This window comes from Petaurus breviceps, unplaced genomic scaffold, assembly GCF_028583685.1.
Source record: "Petaurus breviceps papuanus isolate PSGF00001 unplaced genomic scaffold, PetGlider_PUasm1.0 221, whole genome shotgun sequence".
In the NCBI taxonomy this organism is placed as follows: Eukaryota; Metazoa; Chordata; class Mammalia; order Diprotodontia; family Petauridae; genus Petaurus; species Petaurus breviceps.
In genome coordinates, this window is record NW_027185877.1 from 3,922,320 (window position 1) to 3,948,948 (window position 26,629).

The window sequence follows — 26,629 nt, forward strand, 5'->3', positions numbered from 1 at the left end:
AAGAAAGATGGTTGGACTTCGGGAAGACCAATGCATTTAGCGGAAAGTATCCAACCTATAGTTGAGTTTTGGACTCTAAGTTATCATTCATGACCCAAGAAAGGGACTTGGTAGTTGCTGTAAACTACTCCCTGCAGATCAGTCTACTAAACAAAAGGTACTGACTGATCACTCTCTGTATGCCCAGCAAAGATAAACCTTTTAGATAGCCAAAGAAATAGAATTGCATGCTCTGGGCTCACAAGAAGCCCGTTCATTGGCTGTTGAGACAGATGTATATATATCAATTACTAAACAAAACAGCATCATATCTGATAACATTATGTATAAAGTCAGGAAGTGCCAAGTAGAAAAGTCAATCTTCCAACATTTATTAAAGACCTACTATGTGGCAGGTAAGTGCTGGGGTAAGTGCACCTACACACACACACACACACACACACACACATGCGTCCTTTCTCTCAAAGAGATTAGAATTTACTGAGAAGGAACAGTTTAGAATCAGAAAGACTTGGGGTCTAGTTCTGCCTCTTGCACACACTGGCTATGCTATCTTGGGTAAATAGCTTCTCAGTTCTTTGTGCATCTCTCTACAACAGTAAATTTTAGAGCAGGTTCTGATCTGCATTGGTAGAGTGAGTTTCCTCATTGGGAATTTCTTAGAACACATCATAGATTTGGTCTAAGAAAAGAATAAAAGCATTATGCGCTAATCTAGTTAGATCAGATCACATAACTGGAGTATTTTGTTCGATTTTCCATGACACAGATTAGGAAAGACATTGATCATCTGGAAAATGTACAGATGTCCTGAGGACAACCAGGAAGGTTGAAGGAACTGAGTTCATGCTATAGAAGGACAGTTTGAAGGAAGCAGGGATCTTAAGGCTGCAGAAGACAAGATTTAAGGGAGATAGGAAGTCTTCAAGTCTGTGAAAGGCCATCATATGTTTGTCTTGCCCCAAAAAGTCAGATCAGGAGCCATGGTGTTGCAAAGGTAGTTGCAATGGTAGCTTTGTGATGGGGAGAAACTTGATAACAATTAGTTATCCCATAGTAGAATAGGCTTCCTTAATAAAGAGTGTATTCCCCCTAGAAAGCAGACAACCATTTATGGAGAATAAGCTATGGGGATTCTTTTACGGATGTGGGTTCAATTGGAGGACTTTCCAATGCTAAGATTCAGTTATTTCGTAATACCATAGTATGGGGCTATGTGGTACACACTATCCAAGAGTGGTTTTTCACTGGCTGTCTTGTATGCCTAGAATATTCTGTCTCTTCCCTTCCATCTCTAACCTTCCCTAGCTTCCTTGAAATGTTAGCTCAAAAGCCTACCTTCTGCAGGAAGCCTTTCCTGGTCTTCCCAGCTACAAATGACTTCCTCTTTCAGATTACCTCCCATATACCATATCTATCTTGTATGTTCCTATTTATGTATTTTCTCCCCCATTAGAATTCAAGCTTCTTGAAGTCAGGGGCTATTTTCTCATTTTCTTTGTATGCTTATCTCTTAGCACATTTCCTGCTGTATAATAAGCACTTATTAATAATTGTTGATTATTATGTTATTATACTTTATATAATTATGTTGATTATTATGTTATTATAATTATATGTTAATAATTGTTGATTGACTGAATATAACAGTATGCAAGAAGCAAATGTCAAAAACTGAATTGGCATAACCTACTAGTATATCAAGGAAGGTAGGGAATGAGCACTGACTTTAAAAAATATGTTCAATAATTAAGAGGTACAGGAAAATAAAGTATAAATAACATTTCTTTTAGATGTTGCAGAGAGGAATGATTCTTTTTAAATTTAAGGAATATATCACTAAGTAAGAAACGCCACATTAAGGGCTGAAAAAGTAATGCTGAGGCCAAAAATGTCAAGGAAATATTGGGTATCATTAGGAAGGATCCTGAAAACAGGAGAGGGAATAAAATTCTACCCATGAAAAGACAAGCTATGTCCCTCCCTTAAATGCTATGAAGAGTTGTCATCACTGAGCCTCAGGGAAGACAGGGCAGTCAGAGAGGGCCCAGAAAGGGGGCAAATCTGAGGGCAAGGTTGCCATCAGAAGAAAAGCTAAAAAACAATCAAGCATTCAGTCTGGCAATTATGGAGAAAAAACAACACGGCAGAAAGATGCAGAGATATAGATCAAAAGGGGGAAAGAAACTCAGAGGCTATCTAATCCTATTCTTTCATTTTATGTATGAGGAAACTGAGACCAGGAAATGTTAAATCACTTGTCCAAGATTACTCAGATAGGGAGTCTCACAAGTGAGATTTGAACCCAGATCTTCTGAATTCACATCAGCATACTTTCTTCTACAACCTAGCATCACAGAGAGAAGATCAAGGTTTGGATACTGATAGAAAGGTTGGCTTAAGTGGCCTCTGAATTCCCTTCCTCTTCTAAATCTGTGACCCTATGACTCCAATGGGAAGAGAACTTGTCCACTTTATCCTCCCTACTTTTAGAGATGAAGAAACTAAGTCACAGAGAAGGGACTAAATCATACAGTTAGTAAATAAAAAAAACTGAACTTGAACCCAAGGCCTCTTACTCCAAATACCCTTCATATCGTGACAGATTGTGACATCATCCCATGAAAAGAAAATTTAAACCCAGGTCTTTCTTATCTCAAAGCTGGAATCCATATTACCTTTCTTATCTGTAGTTTTTTTTTACTTGGAGTATAAACCAATAAACCCACAATTCTACTTAGCAACATTTAAAAGAAATTCTTTTTCTATTTTTTTTCCTCTAGCTCTTAATTATTGAAGCAACTTTTTAAAAGCTCATCCTCATTTACCTCCTTCCTCAATGCTATAGTAAACTGGTACAACTCAATTCCTGACATTTTCTTTAATTGCATGGTAACAGATTGTAATGGATTAAGATTTCACAAAACAAACATTGGGTAGGTTTTATGCTAGTCAGGAGTAGGACAGAAGGTGAAAGCATTTAATTCAAACAATTCACCAAACAACAAGAAGAAAAGGGTTCACGATATAAAATCAGCTTAATTGGAAACCATCATTAAATATCCAAAAGCAATTCTGAAACAGACATTTTTCAACTCTTCAGCTTTGGTCATGTACCTCCTACACAGAATTCTACTCATTTTGAATAGCAATCCAAATTCAGTTTCACATCACAGCAGCCCTTTAGCAGACTGATCTCGTCTTTATTATTTCCTCAATCTCTTTTGTGGGTTCTGTTTGTCCCCTCTTTCTACTTCCACCTCTACATTTGTCTCCATGCCAACCAATATGCCTATAAATCATGCAGATTCAAACCACCTTTGGCTCTTCATTTAAAACTCATCTAAAAAATCCTACGCCTCCTTTCTCTAAAGTCCAACCAAACAACCATTCCATTGGCTTCTAATAAAATGTAGGATGTGTATAGATCACAGACAACGCATGGTTGTTCTGGGCATGACACAGAATACCCGAGTTTTACACTTTTACATATGCAAGATATGACTTACATGTATTTTTTTTGCAATTGTTTTTAGAGCCAGTAGAAGAATCACTGAAGAAAACCAGTTGCATTACCTTGTCTTTACATCCTTCTTTGAACTCCAAACAGGATGACCCAGCTTGATTACCCATTTTATTTGGTTCTAAATTACTTTTAGCTGCTCTAAATAATAAGAGATGTTCTTTTTTTTTTTTTAGCAATTGGGGTTAAGTAACTTGCTCAAGGTTACACAGCTAGTTATTTCTGGGTGTGGTGCTAAGTATCTGAGCCCAGATTTGATCCCCAGGTCATCCCGACACTGGGGCCAGTGTCTTACTCACTGAGCCACCTGGCCACCCTGAGATATATTCTTTATTTGATTAAGTCCTGGTATAGGAATCCCCTCCACCAGTGCTCAAGCAAACCCAAGTAAGACTTAGCAGATAATTCCAGAAAGCTGACCAAGGTATATAGAGGTTAAATGGTTTGACTAAGGTCACATAACTGGTAGGTGTTAGAGATGGGTTTTGAACCCAGGTCTTTCTCACACCAAATAAGCTTGGAATCAACTTGGCCACCCTAGTTCTTGAAATCTATCCCTAAAGGACAAAGATTTATATATCTGGCCTCTTAAAGGAATTACAGAAAAGTAATTACAAAATTGATTTGAGTAGTGGCAGCATTTTTGGAATGAATGACTTCTGAAGGTAACTGTTTTGAGTGTAGCACCACTCACTGAGATATACAAGTTATGACTACAAGTTAAATAAGCAATGTCACTACCTTATCTTATAAGAATTAATAGGTACACACAATTTATAAATGTTGGATAATGTTTACAGTATGGAAGAATAATTTGCAAGTGTGTTAGTTAAGGGTCTGCATTTAAATTCATCCACAGGCCTCAAACTACATTTCCAAGCTTATCTAGTAACAACTCACCAAGCATAACTCTAGATAACACTGTAAGGCTCACAACATGTTTTCCTTCTGTTGTTCAGTTGTTTCATTTGTGGGTATTTGGGGTTTTCTTGGCAAAGATATCAGAGTGGCTTGCTACTTCTCCAGCTCATTCTACAGCTGAGGAAACTGAGGCAAACAGAGTAAAGTGACTTGTCCATGCTCACATAGCTAGTAAGTGTCTAGGGCTGGATTTGAACTCACAAAGATGAGTCTTTATGACTCCAGAGCTGGCCACTCTATTCACTGAGTCACCTATATTTTCTTCACAATAATCCTAAATGGTAGGCAATTACTTCCCCCCTTTTATACATGAGAAAACTGAGGCTCAAAATTAATACTGAATGGCTAGAATATCAGATTGAATAGGTCAAGATACCCCAAAAGACTGAGCTAGAAGCAATGGGTAGAAGTTGAATGAAGAAAGGAACAAACCTATTCCATTCTAGGCCCTGTGCTAAGCTTTACAAATATTATCTAATTATAATTAGCTTTGCAAATATTATTGAATTTGATCCTCACAACACAACGAGGTAATATTATTGTCCCCATCCTACAGTTGAGGAAATTGAGGTAGGTAGACGGAGGCAAAGAGATTCATACAGGGTTACAGAGCTAATAAAGGCTTGAGGTTGGATTTGAACGTGAGTTTTCCTTACTGCAGCCCAAATACTCTATCTATTGCTCTACCTATCTGTCTAGTTATGAAGATTTAGGTTTGATATTAGGAAAAACTACTGAATAGTTATGGATACCTCAAAATGAAATGGGCTAGCTTGGGAAGTAGTGGATTTTCTCTCACCAGATATCTTACAGCAAAATCCTGGCAACTGCTTGTGGAGTTTTTGTAGAGTGGACTCTACTTCAGGTGTAGGTTGACCTAGATGAACACTTCGGTCCCTTCCCACTCTGAGTGTCTGTGAGTAATAGGGATAAATGTAAAGATCAGCAGCTGGGTTCAAACAATCAACTACACAGAATTAAGGAGACCTGGTTTAACAGCTTTTAATGAGAAAAAGACTTAGGGGATTTACCTGGTTTCAAGCTTCATAAATGTCCCTAGGTTGTTGTGGAAGCTAACGCTATTTTAGGCTGGGTCCAAAAGCACACGTACAGCAGTGAAGAGAGTGTTGGATTTGGTGTCTGGAAGACCTGCTTTCCAGTAGTCACTTAGAGGTTATGTCGGTCAATGAGCATATATTAAGCACCTAACATTCACCTAGCACTGAGCTAAATGATAAGAATAAAGAGAAAGGCAAAAGACAATCCCTGCTTTCAAGGACCTCACATTCTAATATGGGAAACAATACACAAACAATTACATACAAATAAGCTATATACAGGAGAAAGTGGAAATAATCACTAGAAGGAAAGCATTAGAATTAAAAGGATGGGAAAAAGCTTCCTATAGAAGTCACTTCCCTCAACCTCAGTTTTTGCATCTATAAAATGGGGATAATAATAGCACCTAGCTCACAGGGTTGCTGTGGGGATCAAATGAGATAAATATGCAAAATATTTGACTTCCACTAACAACAACAAGTTGTTCTACCCACTGTCAGGCAAGAAACATTTTTAATGAACTAAGACTTAGCCTAAGGAAAGGAGAGACCAACAATGGAAGGAATATTATATGGAAAAGTGTTGGCAGGCACCTCCAAAAGATGGAAATAATATGGAGCCTGACTTTTAACATAAAAATAACTTTCTAACAATTCATCCTGTCCCAAAAGACTGCCTTGTGAGGCAGCGGATTCTGGGTCGTCAAGAGTGATTGGGCACAGCCTGGAAGAACATCTGCAGGAAGGATGCAGAGGGAATCCTTGCTGGGGGTGGAACCTCACTAGAACGATCCCCAAGGCCCTTTCAAAGAGAAATTGTCTGAGGATGCATTTCAGTCTTGCATCGCCTGTCAGGAAGCCAAGAGTGGAAACAAAAAACTGTCACTTGTTCAGCAGCGTTTATTGGAGAAGAAACTAAGGCTCTCCATCTTTACAACAATTGCTGCCCTTCTCATCTAGGTTCAGACTGTGTTATGATGTTTTGAAGAGGAAAACAAAAATGTTTGATACAGTTTTGAGGAACAGCCAAGTCACCTGGCTGACTGAGAGGCAAAGTTCTCTAACAGAAATTTTGTTGCTGTTTCAGTTCTTTCAGTCATGTCTGAATCTTTATGAACGCATTTGGGGTTTTCTTGGCAAAGGTACTGGAGTGGTTTGCTATTTCCTTCTCAGGCTCATTTTACAGATGAGGAAACTGAGGCAAATAGGGTTAAATTACTTTGCCATGGTCATACAGCTAGTAAGTGTTGGAGGCTGGATTCGAACTCAAGAAGATGAGTCTTCCTGAATCCAAGCCTAGTGCTCTATCCATTGTACCACCTAGCTGCCATCCAGCAGAAATGGGAGATAGTAAACAGTTTTCCCCTTGGGTGTCAGGTTGATCTGAGATGCACAGATAGAGAACATACTGGTTGGAGTAGAAATATGAGTTACCCCAGTTACTCTGTTTTCTTCCCTAATGAGGACAAGAAAACACCTCAAAATCAGTTTTCAATAAGTTTTCTTATCCTATTTTGAATCATGAACCCCTTTGGAAATCTGGTGAAGCCTATAAGACCTTTTTCAGAATAATATCTTTTAAATTCATAGGATTATAACAAAACAAATTATATTGAAATACAATTATTTTTTTAAATACTTTGATATTTTTGACTATATTTGATTATATTTCAACATAATTTGTTTTCTTGTGATCCTATGTATTTTCCATAGCCTTCATCAGACCTCCAAAAGGGGGCATAACACAAAAATGGCCAAGAATCCTTTTGCTATATCAACATCTACCAATCTCACTTTGAGGCAAGTAGTTTTATATAATGGTGAAATCTCAAAGCACCTGAACTGCATAGGAGGAAAGCAACTGTGTAAGTGTGAACTCTTCTAGAAAGAACAGATATGAGGGGAAAGATAAGCATGCCTACAATAGGAAGAAATATTGGAACACAGCCTTGATTTAACAGGGTATCTCCTTTATTCTTTTTTCTATAAAGTACAGAGAAGCAGCCTGCTATATAGTTCAGAAAACCCTGAACTTGAAATGAGATGCCTTGGTTTCAACAAAAAGGCTTTCAAATAAGGTTTTAACAAAACGGCTTTGCTTTTTAGCAGACAAATTCTTCGACCTTTCTGAGCCTTGATTTATTTTTAAAATGGGAAGGCAAATATTTGTGTTGGGGCAGTGGATAGAGTACTGGGCATGGAGTCAGGAAGAGTCATCTTTGTGAGTTTATATCTCGCCTCAGACACTTACTTTGTGATTCTGGGCAAGTCACCTGTTTGCCTCTGTTTTCCTCATCTGTCAAATGGCAAACCACTCCAGAACCTTTGCCAAGCAAACCTCAAATGAGGTCACAAAGAGTTGAATACAACTGAACAATAATAAAATATTTGTGTAACGGGGCATCCAGAACTCATTACTCACTGAACTCATAAAGAATTCTGGGGAATGGAGTACTGAAGGAAACATGGTGTTGTCTCTCATTACATTTGTAATAGGTACTTTACAGGGTTATGATGAAGATCAAAAGAGATCATGCATGTAAAGCATTTTGTACCCATACAACACTATTTGTTATGACTTTTACTTCTGGATTGATTGTAGTCAGAAAGAATTATCAGTATATAAAGCAAGCACAAATGGAATGTCCTTTGAAGTACCCACATGTATCTTATGAGATCACAGATCCAGCATGACATCGAAGTGTCAAAAGTTATTTGTGTGTCTTATTTTCCCAATCAGATTGTAAATTCCTTGAAGGCAGGGGTTGTACCTTTTTTTTTTTAAGTATCTCCTCTAGTATCTAGCACAGTGTTCTGCAAATGGTGGGCACTTAACAGGTAGGTGTGTGTGTGTTCCACTATGTTTCTTAAAAAGTAGTGAATTTGTTCATATGAACATACCCCAGGAGTTTGGAAAGAGAATTAACTTTCTTTTTCAGAACAGTGTATTAATGGTTCAGCAAACTGCTTTCCCTTTCTTACTCTTATTCTATGAAATCAACTGGTCCTTAACCTTCTAAAATGAAAAATGCTTGATTTTTTATTACATACATTATCCATTTTTCTGTGCAATACATGTTTACTTTATTAGAGTTTAAAATAGCAATTTCCCCCCTTGTAAAATAGATTTTCTATTAAGCCACCAAAGCAGTCTCTCTTCTCTTCTTTGGTGCTAATTAAATTACATCCCAGCTAATCTGAAATTCAGCAATCAATTTATTTGTTATATTTGCAGAGTATTAAAGAATTTCATCTTGAAATCACCTTAACAAAGGTCATAAAAATGAGAGATGACAAATTTACTCTCTAAGGAGGACAAAAAAGTACCAGCCCGAATACTTTGTATATATTTTCTATTCATTCATCTAGGTAGGTGTATGTGTGTGTGTGTGTGTGTGTGTGTGTGTGTGTGTGTGTGTCCTGTGTCCCATAAGAATGTAAGTTACCTAGGAGCAGCTAAGTGATGCAGTGGACAGAATTCTGGTCCTGGAGTCAGGAAGACCTGAGTTCAAATTCAACCTGGCTGTGTGACCCTGAGGCAAGTCACTTACTCCTGTTTGCTTTAGTTTCCTCACCTGTAAAATGAGCTGGAGAAGGTAATGGCAAACCATTCCAGTATTTTTGCCAAGAAAATTCCAAATAAGGTCACAAAGAGCCAGACATGACTGAAAAAAGCCTGAACAACAATCACTAAGGGTGGGAAGTGTGCTTTTTATCATCACTTTGTAGCATAGTGCTTTGGCCAAAGTAGGTGCTTAATACACTTGTGGAATGGATTGACTTCCTGAATGTAGTAATTTTGCATGTGTTGTCTGAGTGCTCATCAAAATGCCTTGTTCTCATTTCTGAGAACACTTTGTTCTAATATTTTTGTATGGAGAAAAGGTATAGAAGTGTCAGGCATAAGAAATGATGAATAGGAAAAAGGGAAATAAATGATAGTTCTCCAGCCAGTTCAAATCATTTACATGTTATCAGTGGTCAGGGTACAGAGATTCTCCCTAGGGTTATTAAAAATATGGAAAGTTCTGAAGTAAGGTCTAACCTTAAAGATTCAGACAGTCCATGTTTACAATAGTCTAAGGGAACAGTGGTTCATTTTTCATAATTCAGTTCAACTCAATTCAGTAAGCACTTATGCCTATGAGGTTCATGGCAATGGATACAAAGACAAAATGAAAGGGTCCCTGATATCAAGAAAATTACATTATTTTGAGGGAGAAATAACATGTACTATATAATGACTAAATATAAAGTTTGTAAAAAAATGTATTTGTAAAAATAAATCCAAAGTAATTTTGTTGGGGTTGAGCACCAAGATTTAGGGGAATGAAGAATGGCACTTGAAGGAAGTGGTATATGAAGTGAATCTTAAAAGGGCTGAGAGATTCCCACAATTTGAGGAAAGTATAAAATGAAAGAACTGTTACAAAATAGTTACAAAAATTTTAACTCTCCCCTACTCGTCCTGGGTAGAATGTAAACTCCTCTGGGCAGAACGGTACAATCCCTGCTCCTGGGTAGGGATGAGGATGGTCAGTTGCTTGAGTTTGGGACATCTGAGCTACAGTGGGGTAAAGCTGATTGGGTGCCTGCCCTAAATCTGCTACCAGTATAGGCTATCTGAGGGTTGAAGTGATCTGGGTTGGAAAAATGAAGCTGGTTACTTTAATGTTTCTTTGCTGATCAATAGCGAGGAAAGACCATAGGAAGCTGCTGAACTTCCAGCATGGGTAAGATAGGGAGATCCAATCTCCCTCTCCCTACATCCCCCAAAAAAGAGAGAAAAGGAAAAAAGAAGTAAGATCCTCAAGGGCAGCACCTCCCTTACCCATTTCATGTGTTCCTCCTGAGATCCTAACACAGTATCCATTCTTAAACATATTAGGTGCTTAATAAATGCTCATTGGATTGGATCCAATGAGAAAAGTCATAAAAAAGGGAGAATCTCAAGAATGTGCTAAATTACTGTTATGCTAAAACCAGGTCTCTAAGAATAGTGAAATACCCATTTTAATTCTCTATCAAGGCATTTGAGATTCTGGTCTCCATGAATTTTTTGGAAGGGAAATAAATAAGATCCCAGGAAATCAATGGATATCAAGATGACCCCACCTCTATCCTCTGACTCTGGCCCCCAGACAGTTGGATTTAGAGGAGATAAACTCCTGTGATTCAAAAAAATCAAGAGAAGGAAAGCTGAGCTGCCTCTGATTATTTGTTTAGTGATGAAATGTTAGTGAGGAAATGGTGTTTAACGTCAAGAACAAAGAACTTGGAATTTGAAGAGACCTGGGTTTGATTCTTGTTTCCCTATGTTTATTAACCGTTGACCCATGCCACAGATACATTGATTAACTTCTGTGAGACTTAGTTTCTTTATCTGTAAAATGGAGATAATATTTGCATGTTTCTTCCTCCCAGAATTGTTCAGAGCCTCCAATAAGATAATGTAAGCTTTTAAAATCTCTGAGCCTACAGAAATGTAAATTATTTTAGGGCAGAGTCCATCTTCAGAAGTTAGAAAAAGTCTGTTAGGCAGTAGGAATTATTAATAACTAACATTTTCTTAATGTTTTTAGGTGTGCACTTTATATACACAATCTCCTTGAAGTCTAAGAATGGCTCAGTTGACAGATGAGGAAACTGAGGCACTAAAAGGACCGACTTGCCTAGTCACTCCAGTTAGCATCCTTTGTACAGTTTTCTGTTTTTGAACCTTACCAGAGCTCTTACCAGTAGGCTGCTATACGATCTCTTATTTTATGAGTGAGTGGGCTATAACCCAACCAGAAAAGAAATTCTGATAATCTATGTCAGAGGGATCATTCCTATAGTGGGATCAAGTAGTAGATCTCCCTGACAAAATCCCTTCTTTTCCAAACTGTTCAGTGCTTAGTTCAGAAGGCTTAACCCTTATGTCCCATATTTTCATATATATTATCCTTTTCACTGTGAATTGCCTTCCTAGGTCATAAGACTGTAACTTCCCCAGGTATGAGTAACATAAAATCCCTACTCTTGTAATTGCTTTCTGATCTTTATAATTTTTATATTTTCTACCATCTTGACAAATCCTACCCCTTCTCTTTTAAAGTTACACAGGACTAAAATGAATAGATTTAATCAGTTTTCACATCCTATTTTTGTAACTACAAAGACTCTGTATCAGGGGCACAAACCTGAGATCTGAAGGAATTGCCTCGAATGTACAAGTCTTACTTCCTGTGGGATTATCCTGATACTCCTCTTTTGTTGGTTCTGGCATTAAAATAACATTGCAAATTGACTGACGAAACCACAGCCAAAATCAGGAACCAAATTAGTCATGTGAAATGGAAAAACAGCTTCTCTAAAATCAAGAGAAGAAAGTCAATCTAAGGCTTCAATTTATTCACCCAATTATAATTTTCTGCAGTTAATGGACAGTAGCATGAATAGACATAGACTAAGACAGTAAGAATAAGAAATCCTTCAGATATAAAATGTAATTGGAGACTTACTCCATTTATTATAGAAAAGTCTGTGCACAGGGTTAGTCTTCCAAAGATTTATTTCATAAACTATCAATTCTTTTTCTGCTAAGTTTCCCACATAATAATAAAGGAAAACGCCAAAGTGTTGAGAAAAATAAGGAAAGGCCTATGTAAAGTGGCCCAATTTCTCTTGACTATGGCAATGAAAACGTGTTCAGTCTGAAGGCAGAGGAGGAAGAAAGAGGATAAAAAGCAAAAGGAGATAGAGACACAATTCAATTACATATAGCCAACATTTAATGTGCACCTTTCAAATAAAAGGCCCACATAAGGTGCCGCTAAAGAATACAAAGATGGAAAAGACAGTCTCTGCCCTCAAGGAGCTCTGTCCTTTGGAGGGAGGGAAGATTAAATGGCCATGGAATGTCCATAAAAGACCTAATTACAGAAAAGGGGCTGATAAGGAGGTACTTAACTATAAAAATGAGGAGGGCCAGAGATTCCATTATGAGGTGTGAACAAGTACTATGAGTGAATTAAATAAGGAGTTGAGCTAAAGGTGAACAAAGATAGACCATTGCCAGGGGGTTGACCTTTAAAAGTCAATTATGTCGGTCTACTTGGAAGTCAGATTCTTAAGAAAAAGGCAGCTCCTGGCCACATCTGCAGAAGACAGGGAGAAGAAGGGATCATGAGTGGTGAAGGGGTGGCTATGAGAAGCCATAGGGACTAGGTGAGCAGAAGTCTGGGCAGAGGCAGTCACCATAGAGAAAAGGAGCAGGACTCCGTCGGGCATGAGCAACCTTACTCTTTCTTACTGACCTCTTTCTATGTGGTGGCTGCATCTGCCTGGGCTTTGGTTTTTCTGACATCATGGGATTTTTTCCAGTCTGGGACATAGATAGCTACTGATCTTGGAGTTCAAATGTGGCCTCGGACATGTACTAACTGTGTCTTAACCGCCATGTCTCAGTTTCTTGTCAAATGGGAATAATAATAGTTCCTACCTCATCTACACTATGAGGATTGAAATTACATATGTACAGTACCTTGCAGACCTTAATGTGCTATATAAATGTGAGCTAGTACCACTGCTCTCATGACTTCCTTTCCTTTGCCAGATCCTTTTATCTTTTATATCTTCCATCAGGAAGTGGGCACTTAGGAAAGCACTGGCTCTGGAGTTAGAGGCTGTGATTTTCGGATCATTTTAGTTGTGGTTTGGCTCTTCAGGTGGGTTTTATTGGCAGAGATACTAGAGTGGTTTGCCATTTCCTTCTTCAGCTCATTTTCCCTATCAGGAAACTGAGGCAAACAAGGTAAAGTGACTTGCTCAGGGTCACATCATAAAGTGTCTGAGGCTGGATCTGAACTCAATTCTTCCTGACTCCAGACCTGGTGCTCTATCTACTGTACCACCCAGCTGTAGGTCAGAGGATCTATAGTCAAATTCTAGCTCTGACTCTTACTATATAATATAGTTTTGTGAAAGTCAAATACCTTTCCTGAGCCTCAGTTTCCTAATCTGTGAAATGAGGATATTGGACAAGATTGCCTCTGAGGTCCTTTCTAGGTATATGAAGACCTAAGTTCCTATGATCCTCTGTATCAGACTAGTGTGTACTGACTTTTCAAAAGGTCATTAGGGCTATAGCTTATCATTGTTCATCCTGGGAACATTTTTACAGTTAAATTTAATACCTCATTTTGGCCACTTTTCTGTGATTAGTTCCCCTGCCTTAAATAGGCAAATTGCCACCATACCAAAAGGAGAGAAGTGCTAAGAGAATGTGACAGGAAGGTAGGGAAGACAGAAAATACCTTTGGACTGGGGGATCAAAGAAAATTTCATGGAAAAAGTAGCCTTTGAATGGAGCTTTGAAAGATTATTTGAATCTTTCAACAAGCAAGGTTTGAGGGAGGGAATTTCCTGGATCATGAGATCTTAGCTTTAGACCAAGAAGTGAAGAAAAACATATTCCAGGCCCAAAACACAACATATTGGAGGCAAGAAGACACGTGCTATGAGACTAATTTAGGTGGATTATAGAGTGCTTGAAGAGTGATGATGGGAAAGAAATCTGGAAAAGTAGATTGGGAACATTTTATGGAAAACCTTAAATGCCACATCTTAAATATTAGATTTAACTTTTTAGGCAATGGGAAGCAAATGAAAGTTTATTAATAAGAAGCTGATACAATCAGAACTATATCTTGGTTTATTCTGACAGTGGTATGGTACATTGGGGTAGAGAGAGATTTAAAAGAGGAAGGATCAATTAATGGGCAATTGAAATAGTTTGGGTCCAAGTTAATAATGAGCTTGGGAACATGGTAGTGGAGATGGGACTAGAAGGCAAAGGAAAGAGCCAGTAGACCCTGGATCTTTTGAAGGATAGCCTTGATGATTAACTGGAAAAAGTAAGGATGTCTTCAAGATTTCTAGACTGATTAAGAGGATGTAATGTCTTCAAGAGATATAGGAAGAATGAAGTGGAGTATTTATGTCAGGTAGTGGATAGAAGGCCCAACCTGGAATCAGAAAGATCTGAGTTGTGTGGTCCTTAGCCAGTCACTTAACCTACTTGGTCTCAGTTTCCTCATCTGTTAAATGAAGATAATAACAGTACTCATGTCACAGAGTTGTTGTCTAGATCAAATGAAATAATATGCATAAAGTGCTTTGCAAGCCTTAGAATATGATATGAACATTATTTTTGTTATATACGTAAAGTGCTTTGCAAATCTGAAAGTGTTAATATATAAATGTTAACTATTATTACTATAACATATGGAAAATGTTTTGCAAACTTTAAAGTGCCATATAAATGCTAGGTATTATTATTTTGCTTTGAAAAGAATGTGAAATCCTTCTAATTGAGTCATTGTGAAGGAAAGGCTATAGATAAATTTTAAAATGGACTGGAGAAAAGTTGAGCTTATTCCCACCAGAAAGGCCTAGTGCTCATAAAGTATGAAGCAATTGGATTCTGAAAGTGAAGGGGTAGGTTGAGGTTCAGGAGCTTTGGAAATATTGAAAAATACTGTGGGAAAAGTAAAAGGGAAATAAATAGAGAAGAATAAAGGGATAACTCCGATGAAGTGAGAGCCTAGTTAACACTAGATAGCAAGAAATTATCATGTAAAGAGTCAGCGTGGTTATAAACTTTATTCTAATATCTTCAAAGACTAAGGTGAAGGAGCAGAAAGGAATGAAGGAAGACAGTAGTGTGTACCCAGAGCTGAGATTGTCAAGGGAATGTGTAGCAGATAGTCAAGAAAACATTAAAAGTGCTGACTGGAACATCATTGGAAAGGCAGATCATGGGGCCAGGTAGGGTGGGGAGGCAAGTGAAACAAAACTGCCTGGTGGTCTGGGAGAAGAGGGAGCAGCAATAAAGAAAGAGTGCAAGGCTAAGAAGTGTTGATCAGAGAAAAATTTCAGAATTCATGATCTTGGAAATGGAGAAATTAGAGAAGATCCAAGACATTGCTGTATTTGTGAATGACTAAACTGTATGGCAGGAAAATTTATTAGAAATCAAATGTTTAATCCAGGTGACTAGAAGATACATCAGTGGGAATACTGAAGTCACAGGAATGCCTTCAAGCAATATGGTGGACACCCTGATAGTTAATCTAGTGTTGGCATCCATTTATGAAGTCACCAGAACAAATAATCTGAATCTCTATCAAATGTGACTAAATATTATGTACATAAAGAGAATGAAGGAAGGCTCTGGAGGAGAAAGCGAGGCTGGTGACCTTCCACAGCCTTCCCTCACTCAAATGAAAGTCAACTACAAGTCATGTCATTATTTCCCTGACCTCATGGTCTTTGAGATTGAAGGGCCAGCAACACTGAGGGTGTTCCCTTCCCAGTTTGATTTTTTTTTTTTATCAAAGGGGCCTTTCTCTTGACTCACTTTTTAAAGAGGCCTATTCACTGAATGGGTGCTACCTCACTCAAAGAAAGAACCTAAAAAGGCTTTAGCCTAAAAGGGCCAGGGTCTCCCATTGCATCCTGGGTCATCTCCAGTCATCCTGATGAATATCTGGTCACTGGACCCAGATGGCTCTGGAGAAGAAAGTCAGGCTGGTGACCTTGCACAGCTCTTCTTTACCCAAACCAAGTAACTGCAAGTCATGTCATCATTTCCCTGATGCTATGATCCTCTTCAAGAATGAAGGACAAACAAAATAGAATGAAGCAAACAACAACAGAACCCAGCAACCCTTCCACAAGAGCTTTAAAAATAATAATGATGTTAGAAAAACCAAATGTTTCTTTTCAAGAGAGGCAGTTTGGGTAGAGTGGATAGAAAACCACTCTCAAAGTCAGAAAAACCTGGGTTCCAATACTACCTCTGACACATACTGGAGGTGTGGTCCTGGTTAAGTCACTTAAACCTGTCAAAGTTCTAGACAACACTCTATGACTAAATTGAAGAGAAGGTGCCAAACTGCATGGATAAAGGGGGTTTCCTCACCCACCGTTCTCATGGACCAATGAAATCACAAGCCTAGTCTTTATTCCTATCCTTAACAAGCTTTAAAAGACACAGGCCCGGTTTCCTGGACTATTCCCAGGACTCCTGGTCTAGGGGCTTGCAATGCAATATCCAGGGACAAGAGGTGACAAAAAGAAGCATGATCCTTGGTTCCCTGATCATGAAGAGATTACTGTGCAGTCAAACATCTGGAGAGAAATGGAAAAATTCAACCAATGAATGTTTGTCTGCATGATGTTCAGATCTAGACATCTGGAAACATTCTGAATGAGTGACTCATTGTTTCTCTTTGCATCCAGACATTTGGCTTCATGTTGCTAGATATGGACTTAGTCATACTGAATAAAGAACTACATTTATATTAACAAATGAATTTATATAGATGAAAATGTTTCTGTTCTATATCAATACATGTAAGTAGGGAATCCATTTATGTGTCTACACAATATACATATGATACAGCATACACGTGATGTGTATACATGTGTGGGAATACACAGTGTGCACAAATAGATGCAAACATATGTGTGTATATATACCTATGTGTATAGATGTCTATGTACATGTATAGACCTATTTAGTTGTATGTTATATGTGTGTGTGTGTGTATTGGCTCGTACCTATAAATGTACTCACTCTATGCACTAAATAATTGCCCAGTTTTGACTAACCTCATTGGTTAAGTTAGTCAATTAAAAAAAGTCAGAAAACCCACTTTGGAATGATTTGAATTTTTTCCCTTAGATTGATGACATTTTATTTAGACGTCAAGAAATAAGAGAAAGGTAACATGCTGTAGTAGACAGAGAGCCAGCCTCAGAGTTCAGAAGACCTAGATTCAGTTCTTGGTTCCGATGACACTGGCTGTGAGATCTTGGGTAAGTTGTTTGACTTCTCAGTACTGTAGGCCAGTGGTATCAAACTCAAATAGCAATGGGGGCCACTAAACCATAGAGAAAGACTCCTGAGAGCCATATATTGACTGTGTTGTTGTTGAGTTGCTTCAGTTATGTCCAACTCTTTGTGATCCCAGTTGGCACTTTCTTAGCAAAGATTCTAGAGTGGTCTGCAATTTCCTACTCCAGTTCATTTTACAGATGAGGCAAACAGGATTAAGTGACTTGCCCAGGGTCACACAGCTAGGAAATATCTGAAGCTGGATTTGAACTCAGAAAGATGAGTCTTCCTGACTCCAAGCCCTGCACTCTATCTATTGTACCTCCTAGTTGCACAGATATTAACTTAGAAAACCACATATTAATATTTATGGTTTGTGTCTATTTATTTTGTTAAATATTTCCCAATTATATTCTGATCTGTATCAGGCAGCACTCTGAAGTGTTATGGGCTCTGTGCCTGACCCTTCTGCACTAGGCAACTCTCTCAGACTCTCAGTTGCAGAGAAGGTGCTGAGTTGTATAAGCACAAGGAGTTTCCTTCTCTATACCAGTGAAATCACAGCTCTTGTCCTTATATCGCCTGTGCTATAAGAAAGAAAAAATCCTACCAGGATGAACACTAAAACCAAAATGACAACAACGATACAGAAACAATTCTGAACAACTTGGCCTTATTCACTGAGATATATTCAACCCTGGCCCAGCTGAACACCCTGCTTAGTGACCTTGCTGAATGGAAGCGTTATTATGCACTCAACCAGGGCAGATGCCATTTTTCATGGTAGTCTAAGGAGATGTGTTGGATACAGCAATCCCAGGGAAGGTTTGAATTCCGTCTCTGCCAGGCTACTTTGGTCCTTTCCTCACCAGATGGTGACTTGCACTTTTCTGAACATTCACAACTGAGTTAGTTTGTAATCTGGAAGACCAGAAGTAGCCAGAGGTAACTTGAGAATGCTGGTGTTGTGATGGCAGAACAGACCTCAGTATGGCTGGAAATGGGACTGCCTCAGTAATTCAGTGAGTCAAACTGCTGTTTAGACTGGTCCCACCCAGCTGGACAGACTCCAACATATCCATGCTGTGCCATACAGGAAAAGTATAATCAAATAGAATTGATTCTGGTATAGTTTAAATGCGATGAAAGTATTGAACTTCCCATTTTAAATCACTAAAAAACAATGGGCTGTACTATTAAAACCGGGGGGGGGGGGGAGAAACTCTGTGAAAGACACTGTCAAAAGAGGAGCCATTAAAAAAAATGGATTTAAGTCTCAGCCTTTGTGAATTCCATCTAATGTTTCACCAATCATGCTTGGCCTGTCTTTAGGAGGAACAATGAATTGTCTTCCAGCAAGAGAAATAATTATGGAAAACATGCCGTTTTTCTTTCTCCTATTAGGTAAGTAATTCAGAATAGAAAATACCAGAATGACTATAGAAAAAGGGAGACATCATGTTTTTCCCTGTCCTTCTGAAGACAAAGGATTTTTGTAGCCTCTTTGGCACACATTCATAAGAGTATTTTTGTGTCAAATCAAAGTGAATGTGGGAATTGTTTATAGATGTTATGCATCAATCTTTTCATTTTCTTTTATGTAGTTCCTGTAAAGCCTATATGCTTTTTAGGAGACTACCAATTTCTAGGACTCTATATTTGACTGAATTTGATCAGTAGCCCAGAACCTTGCATAAGGTCAGAAACACCTTTCTCTTTGTAATTAATTAATAAGTCTAGACAATAAGAGAGGTTAGCATCAAACACTAAAGCAGCAATAGTTTTCTTACCTCTTCCTTCTCAGCACTTTGCAAATCCCTCCATTCTTCAGTCACATGGCCAAAGTCCACTGTATTCATGGCTACTTTAAACTCCCCAATGATATCATGCTTAGAGAAACGGTCAAAATCATAGACTGCCATCACCAGAGTTTTCCCTCCTAATTCTGAGTAGGGCACCTATGTTAAAAAAAAATCAAATAAAGAGAGATGAAATGGCTGGCTCAGAAAATAGAGAACTTGCTATATTGCAAATTAGTTTACAGTACTTAGCTTTTAATGGCCAAGCTTTTAATAAGCAGCACTGGAAGAAAATTATGGTGGTGGTGTTTTCTTTTCTTTTTTTTTTTAATAGACTCATTTGATTTTACTTTCTGAGACTTGAATTATTCAGGGGAAAATGAGGCTACAACACTCATTTATCTCTTTGCCTCAGAGATTCAGTAGCTTGTAACAATCTTAATAAGAACAATAATTTCTGCATAGCCATGCTATCAAAACTGAGAAGATGCATGCATCTCTTCGAGAAAAACACATAAAGCAGGTCAACTGCATAGGCTACTGCTAGAATTAGTTTTCTTGTAGTAAAGATTTCTTGCTAAAATGAGTCAGTTCCTTAAAATGAGAAACTTATTCATAGGAGTAGCTTACACATTTTGAAAGGTTCATGAATTTTTTTAAACAATTGGAATACCATAGCCTAGTAGTCTCACTTGATTCCTGTAGCCATTAGTATTCTCTCCCTTCTGCAACAACTATATTCACTCTTCTTCTTTAATATTATTATAATACCTCCCTTTCCTCTAATGAAAGAATATTTGTTTTTGTTTGTTTTTTGAATCCTTAGAACCTATCATGGTGTCTATACTCAACGGACACAAAAATGTTGAACTAAGTTGAATTAATAAATAGGGCTCTGGGCAATTGGATGATTTAAACGCACCTCCCAAGTTGTCTTATTCTCTTTCAATCATTTACTCATCAGTAAGCTTTTAACTAAGAAATGATTATTTACAATATTAGTGTTATATGATAATTCTCAGGTGTGACATGCTTAAAAATGTATGGTAGGAGAATGTTAACTCCTGTTAACTCCCCCAACTGTTCAAATATTGCCAAGATAAATGTACTGGGTTGGGATATTTATTAGTGATGCTTTTTAGAATTCAGGAAAAGCAGTGTACATCAAGTAAGTTATACTTGAGTAGCTGACTAGAAATGGTTTATTAAGAAACTGTTCAGATTTGTGTTGAGGGCTCAGTTGATTTTAATACACTTTCTACCATATTTATGGCAAAAAATGATAATCTTTTGGTCCAGTTAACATTCCTCCATTATTTATATATCAAAAAGGGAAATAAGAGGTAGGATATTTTGCTATATTACCAAACAAGTGCTTCAATTCCTTAAAATATAATTTAAAAATCTATTTGGTATTGCTTGTTTTGTAAAGAAGCTATTATTTTGAACTTCAAATTTTTATTACATATTTAAAAAATTACTAGAAACCTTTTCTGATCCCCCATAGTGCCAGTGCCATTCCTCTGTAAACTATCTTAAATTTATCCTCTATAATATAACTTGCTTGCATATAGTTGTTTGAATGTTTTCTCCCTCATTAGACTGTGAACTTCTTGATGGCATGTAAGAAGCAATCAATCAAACATTTCTTAAATACCTACTATGTGTCACACACTGTACTAAGCATAGGAGAAACAAAAAGAGGCAAACCAAAGTCAGTCCCTGCCCCTTAAGAAACTTATAATTGAATAGAGGAGCTTATAACTTGTCTACATTATCAAATATCTTTCTAATTAAGAAGATAATGCATTAAGAATATTTGAATCTTAAATTGGGTTTTTTGTTTCTATTTTTCTGTCTTTTAATTTGCACACCTATTTTATAACCTTGAAAAATTTTCCCCCGTTTTCCCCCAATTTTTCTATGGGTGATTAAGCAGGTAAGGCACGTTAAATATAGATTCAAGATTGGCAGATCATTTGTTTCTCCCATTTAAAAAGATTTAGTACATCTAAGTTAATGGTCATTTAGTCAGTAGCTGCCAACCTTCCCTCCCTCAACATTCCCCCGTCTCTTCTTACTTGCTTCTGCCCCATACCCTACCTTTCAACCCCCAAGTATACTTTAGCTAAATCCGAAGTTCTGGGATTAAATATTTTATGTTAGGATGTTAATAATTTTTAAAAACTTCCTAGGTATTCTTGATGCATTACCTTCAAAGTGTTAATCTGTATATGAGGGAATAAAGACTGAACCTATGGTTTTTATGACCTCCAAGGAGAGGAAACTCCCTCTAGCAACACAGTTGACACCTGTTGTGTAACTTCAAGCCTTAGAGAGTTTCCTTTCCTAGGGTCACATGGGCCATATATGGCAGAGACAGGATTTGAATCTAACTATTCCTCTCTTCAAGGTCAGCTCCCTATTCATACACCACACTGCTGATATAACACAACACACACACGCAACACACACACACACACACACATATATACATACACATACACACATATATAAACTTTTGGCAAACCTAATGGTTTAATTTCTCCAAATTGATCTTTTTTGCCTTTTTAATATAATACCAAAATTAAATGGATCTAAAAGTACAAAATTTAGATAATCAAGTTACTCTCAACATCCCCCCAAACCCTTTTTATTACATTTTACATTGGCTTGACTAATTAAAAATAAGACTGACTTGAACTAAATCAATCAGGTTTTTGGGCACCGTGTAGAATGTAGGGCTGACCTTACATATATGTGGATTAGGTAATTACCTATATGAGGTAATTTGCAAGGCAGCACAAAGCCTTTACCCGACCCCAGATCACAGACCTCCTAGTGTGTTGTCACAAGCCCCCAAATTTTCACCATCTGGGCCCTTCCTTTTCGTTCAAAGAATTGCCTTGAGAAGGTTCCTAATAAAATGAATATATGGTTGGGGGTGGGTTTATTCATCACTAATAAAAAAAAACCAACTTGAAAATAAGTTTACAAGATGACAGATGAATTATACATGAAATGCAATGATTTTGTTGGCAGTGGAATATTTTGAATGTCTGGCAACAGAGTGCAATTGATCAACAATAATTATTAGCAGCTAAAATTCTTGAATGCTAACAACAGGGAACTCTTTAAAAAAAGAAAAAAAGGTAACTAGGAAGAGGTGAACATATTTGGAGAGAGTTTTATTCACACCACATAGCTATAGTCAAGGGAACCTTCCTGTCACAGCAAAGAAGCTGAGAGAGGAAGGGCACAGGAGCATGGCGGGAGGTGAGCAATCAACCATTTTTGGTACAGCTGTTACTGCATTCCTATTAGATATTGCCAATTCCTTATTCTTCACATCCCACCTCCCAGTCAAAGAAAAAAGAAATACAGTGAGTCTAGACTGATGTTTATCTTATCAGCATTGATAATTCCTCTGATTCTAGCAATCTGACCTCCTTCTCTTCTCATTTCTCAGTTGTACTGGAAAGGTTATTACGTGAGTATGAATGATTCCACAGTCAGGAAACAAATGAGACTTCTTACTCGGGGGAACTCTTAGCCTCCAATGCCTGGGATTCCCTTCTTGAATTCAGAGTTAAAAACTAGCTGTCATGAGAATTATATGTCCTTGCCTTGTGTACTCATGAGAGTGGGGACTCCCGGGATGTCTTACTACTAGCTTTTCAAGTTAATAAACATTTATTAAGTACCTAAAATGTCCCAGGCACTATTCTAAGAGTTGAGAATATAAAGAAAGGCAAACAGTCCCTGCTTTCAAGGACCTCATAACTTGTGTTTATGTGTGGATTGTGGAAGGAAGCATGAGCCTGATCTGGTCAAACTGCAAGGATCAGTGGCCACTGGTGACAACTGCCCTCATTGTTCTACCCAACCCCCCCCCCCCCGCTAGAATAACTGGACATTTGCTATCCTGCTGACCTATGCTCAGTGTAGGATATGAATTAAGCTGATAGGGAGAGGGGCTTTTCAGTATATGAGCATTTTATTTCTCAGAAATTTATTGCTTTCAGTCATGGATTTTAAAAAAACATCGTCACATAAAATATTCCACTAAAATATACTGCAAAGGGATCATTTTATGAATGGTTCCAAGCTAAAATGCACAAAACTTATGTATGTAGCAATGGTCTGCAGGGGTGGGGAACCTGATAGGCCTTCAGGGAGATCACTCTTGCTGAGTTATTATCGAGGTCATAATGGCCTCTTGTTCTTTTTGTGAAGGTAAACTATTGTGCTAAGATGGAACACACTAAAGGAAAGGTCAAAAGTAACAGGAGGAGATCAGATCCCAGAAAAAAACAAAATATTAGAATAATTCTTGAGAGTAAGTTAAGCTATGTGGTTTTTGATTATTCAGTGAAACCCTGCACACATATAGGACCATCAAAGTAAATGTTGTGTGTTTATTCCACTTATAATTCAGAAATAAACTAAATTTTATATGTACTCTGTGATTTGAGTCAGAATTTTTTTTTTGTTTAATGATTATAAACTTATTACTTTAAGATACATGATATCCATATTAAAATAACTGGATATCTGACCCTTACAGGGACCCCCCCCCCCACAAACAAACATTTAAATCACTGTATCGAAACAAAGATTTTTACATGAGAAACAAAACTCTATGGAGACTTTGGGTCATAAATTGTGTGTCAGAAATTTCGTGAAGTTAGATAAACTGTTAGAATACACAAGCAACTAAAGAAAATAATGATGACATTATTTTAAAAATACCTTGAAAGTAAACTGCTCATTGAAGACAGGATTAAGAGTCTTTCTGTGGACTTTTGTCTCGAATTTCTTCTTTTTATCAGGCAGCAGGAATACTTTCACATAGGGATCTGATGTACCACCCATATCTAAGGCAGGAAGCTCAGCCGCTTGGATGATCCCTACCAAGAGCTAAGAGGAAAGAAGAAAAAAACAAACAAACCAAACATCAGATAAAATCATTAAATAGCTATGGTTTTTTTTTTGGGGGGGGGCATTGATTTATTTACATGTACACCATTTTCTAGCATTTTTCCCCCTTTCACTTTTTAACTTTTTGCTTGTTGATCCCTTTTTAATAAACTTCCATCCCTGCAGGAACCTGAATCACAGAAGGCAAATGAAGGGAAGCTATAGGCTTCAGAAAACCAATTATGGCAGATGCTGGCTCTAGGAAGGCTGGTTTTAAGCACAAAAGAGGCTTTTAAAGGGCTGCTGATTACAGTTAAATACAGAATTCATATTTGCAAAAGCGTTGCAATCAAATAACTTTCCAGTTGCTAAAAGCTCTTGTGCATTATTTTTCTTTGAAGGGCATGATTTGTAGATGGAAATACATTGTTAAACAATCATACATCTATAATTATAACTAAGCAGTTTCTATTCTAAAGCATCCCCCTTCAACTAGTTAAATATAAATTTCTTAGAAAATAGGGAGCATTTTGGATGAGAAAATTAGATCATCCAGTCTCCTTCAAACTTGACCTTCACTTTGGTACAAATATCTGGCAATGATTCATTTTAGTTATAGCTAATTAATATCATCTTTTTGATGGGTGAGAATTGTATGAAAGGAGTCAGAAGATAGGGACTTGAATCTTAGGTGTGTCATATGTTAGTTATGGGACTTGGACCAGTCATATCACTAATCTGAGGTGCTTTTTTCCTCATCTGTAGATAAAAGAAGATTGTGTTTGTCCTCATTTTCGAAGAGGACCATGACTTCAGGGAAATGATGACATGACTTGTAGTTGACTTTGATCTGAGTGAGGGAGGGCTGTGCAAGGTAAAAGGAGAAGGTTGGACCTTCTCAAGATCAGGCAACTCTTGACTTTTTTTTTGTGTTGTGACCCCTTTGACAATCCGGTGAAGCCTATGGACACTTTCTCAGAATACCAGAATACTTTTTTTTGAAGGATATAAAATAAAATTGATGAGATTACTAAGAAAACCAATTATATTGAAATGTAGCCATCAAAATATTCAAAGAAATTCACAGACAGGTTAAGGAACCCTGGAGAGGATTTCTAAAATTTCTTCCTGTTCTAACACTCACACATCACACCTTGATACTGTAATTTTAACTATGTATAGCAAAATGAATACTGATGTGTTTTATAATGTGAAAATGAAAAAGATTCTGTTTTTAACCAAATATACAAATGATCTCTGTGTTCATCTTCAAGTCTGATGGATGTCTTCCTGGTTGTTTTCTGGTAATCATTGCATGGGAAAAAAGAACTAAAATCTAGCCATATCTAGGTCCCTGTCACTGTCTTACCACCAAAGATTCTGGGGACAGATTATGGAGGCATCTCCCATCTCTGTTAATTTATGAATGTAAAAGTTCACAAATAAAGCTATAGGGTCTGGATCTACCACAGAGCTTTACTCATTCAAGGGTGAAAAAAACGGATCCATGAATTTTAGCTAATTGAGTAAAAAAGCAATTCACTTCCTAAACAACAAAAAGGCCAGACCAACCCATTCTGTACACAACTCAATCACTTTGCTCCTAAGTGTGATGTGGTCAGCATGACTCAATTGCTATCCCAGCCTGATGCATTCAATGGTAATGGATTTTCTGCTTTATTGCTTTCATTGCCTTTTGCAACATCAGCATACTATTTTACTGACAAGGGCATAAAGATATATATATGTATATATATAGGAAAGGAGATGCTGGAAGATAACCAAACAATACATACAAGATGGCATGAGATTTTTAAATGTGCACCAGGAAAACAACAAAGAATCCACCTCTTTGCAAACTGTGATGATGATTTTGTAGCCACTATTTACCTAACAATTTGTACAACCAGGAAGTCATTTGCTTCATGAATCAAACCCATTTTTCACTTCCGAGAAATCAAACCCACAACATTGTTGTAAAGGAAGCACTAATTATTTCTAGTTATGAAACTTTTGGAAAATTCTAGTTTGAAAATGTAAAGTTACACATTTCCTTCTTTCTCAGATTCCTGTCTAAGAAAGAAGTATCACCCTTTTTTGTCTTGGAGAAATATTAAGTGGGTTCCCCAACAGCATTCTAATGTGGTCCACTACTTCCGCTAAGCAAGGATGTACATTTTTTAATTAGAATGAAGCGTTGGGTTTTAAAATGTTTTTTAGATTCTTTTCTCCCTATTGAATATCAATCATTCAATTAACAAATCAAATTGCAAAAAACCTTGTATATAATGCCAAAGATTCCCCCAGGTAGAATTTCAGATGGTGTCCCTATTTTGATTCTCATTCTCTCTCTTTTTCTCTCTCTCCCCCCTCCTTTTCCTCTCTCTTCAGCTCTTTCTTTTTCCCTCTCTTCTCTCTCTCCTTCTATAATCAATCAATCAATCAATCTATCTATCTATCTATCTATCTATCTATCTATCTATCTATCTATCTATCTATCTATCTATCTATCTATCTATCTATC

The 26,629-nt window shown here is 37.4% G+C and overlaps 1 protein-coding gene and 1 long non-coding RNA gene across 6 annotated transcripts in view; one reads left to right on the forward strand and one right to left on the reverse strand.

Moving 5' to 3' along the window:
• SYT1 (synaptotagmin 1) overlaps window positions 1-26,629 on the reverse strand; it is a 766,356-nt gene that overhangs the window by 180,124 nt on the left and 559,603 nt on the right. For all 4 annotated transcript variants that reach the window (XM_069094803.1, XM_069094804.1, XM_069094805.1 and 1 more), the window contains 2 exons: window positions 23,938-24,105; window positions 19,177-19,344 (listed from right to left, as the gene is read on the reverse strand). In XM_069094803.1, coding sequence (XP_068950904.1) covers window positions 19,177-19,344; window positions 23,938-24,105 — 336 coding nt within the window. The remainder of the gene's footprint in view (window positions 1-19,176; window positions 19,345-23,937; window positions 24,106-26,629) is intronic.
• LOC138166378 (uncharacterized) overlaps window positions 1-26,629 on the forward strand; it is a 73,117-nt gene that overhangs the window by 42,507 nt on the left and 3,981 nt on the right. For both annotated transcript variants that reach the window (XR_011169585.1, XR_011169584.1), the window contains one exon: window positions 18,719-18,790. This is a non-coding gene — a long non-coding RNA (uncharacterized lncRNA). The remainder of the gene's footprint in view (window positions 1-18,718; window positions 18,791-26,629) is intronic.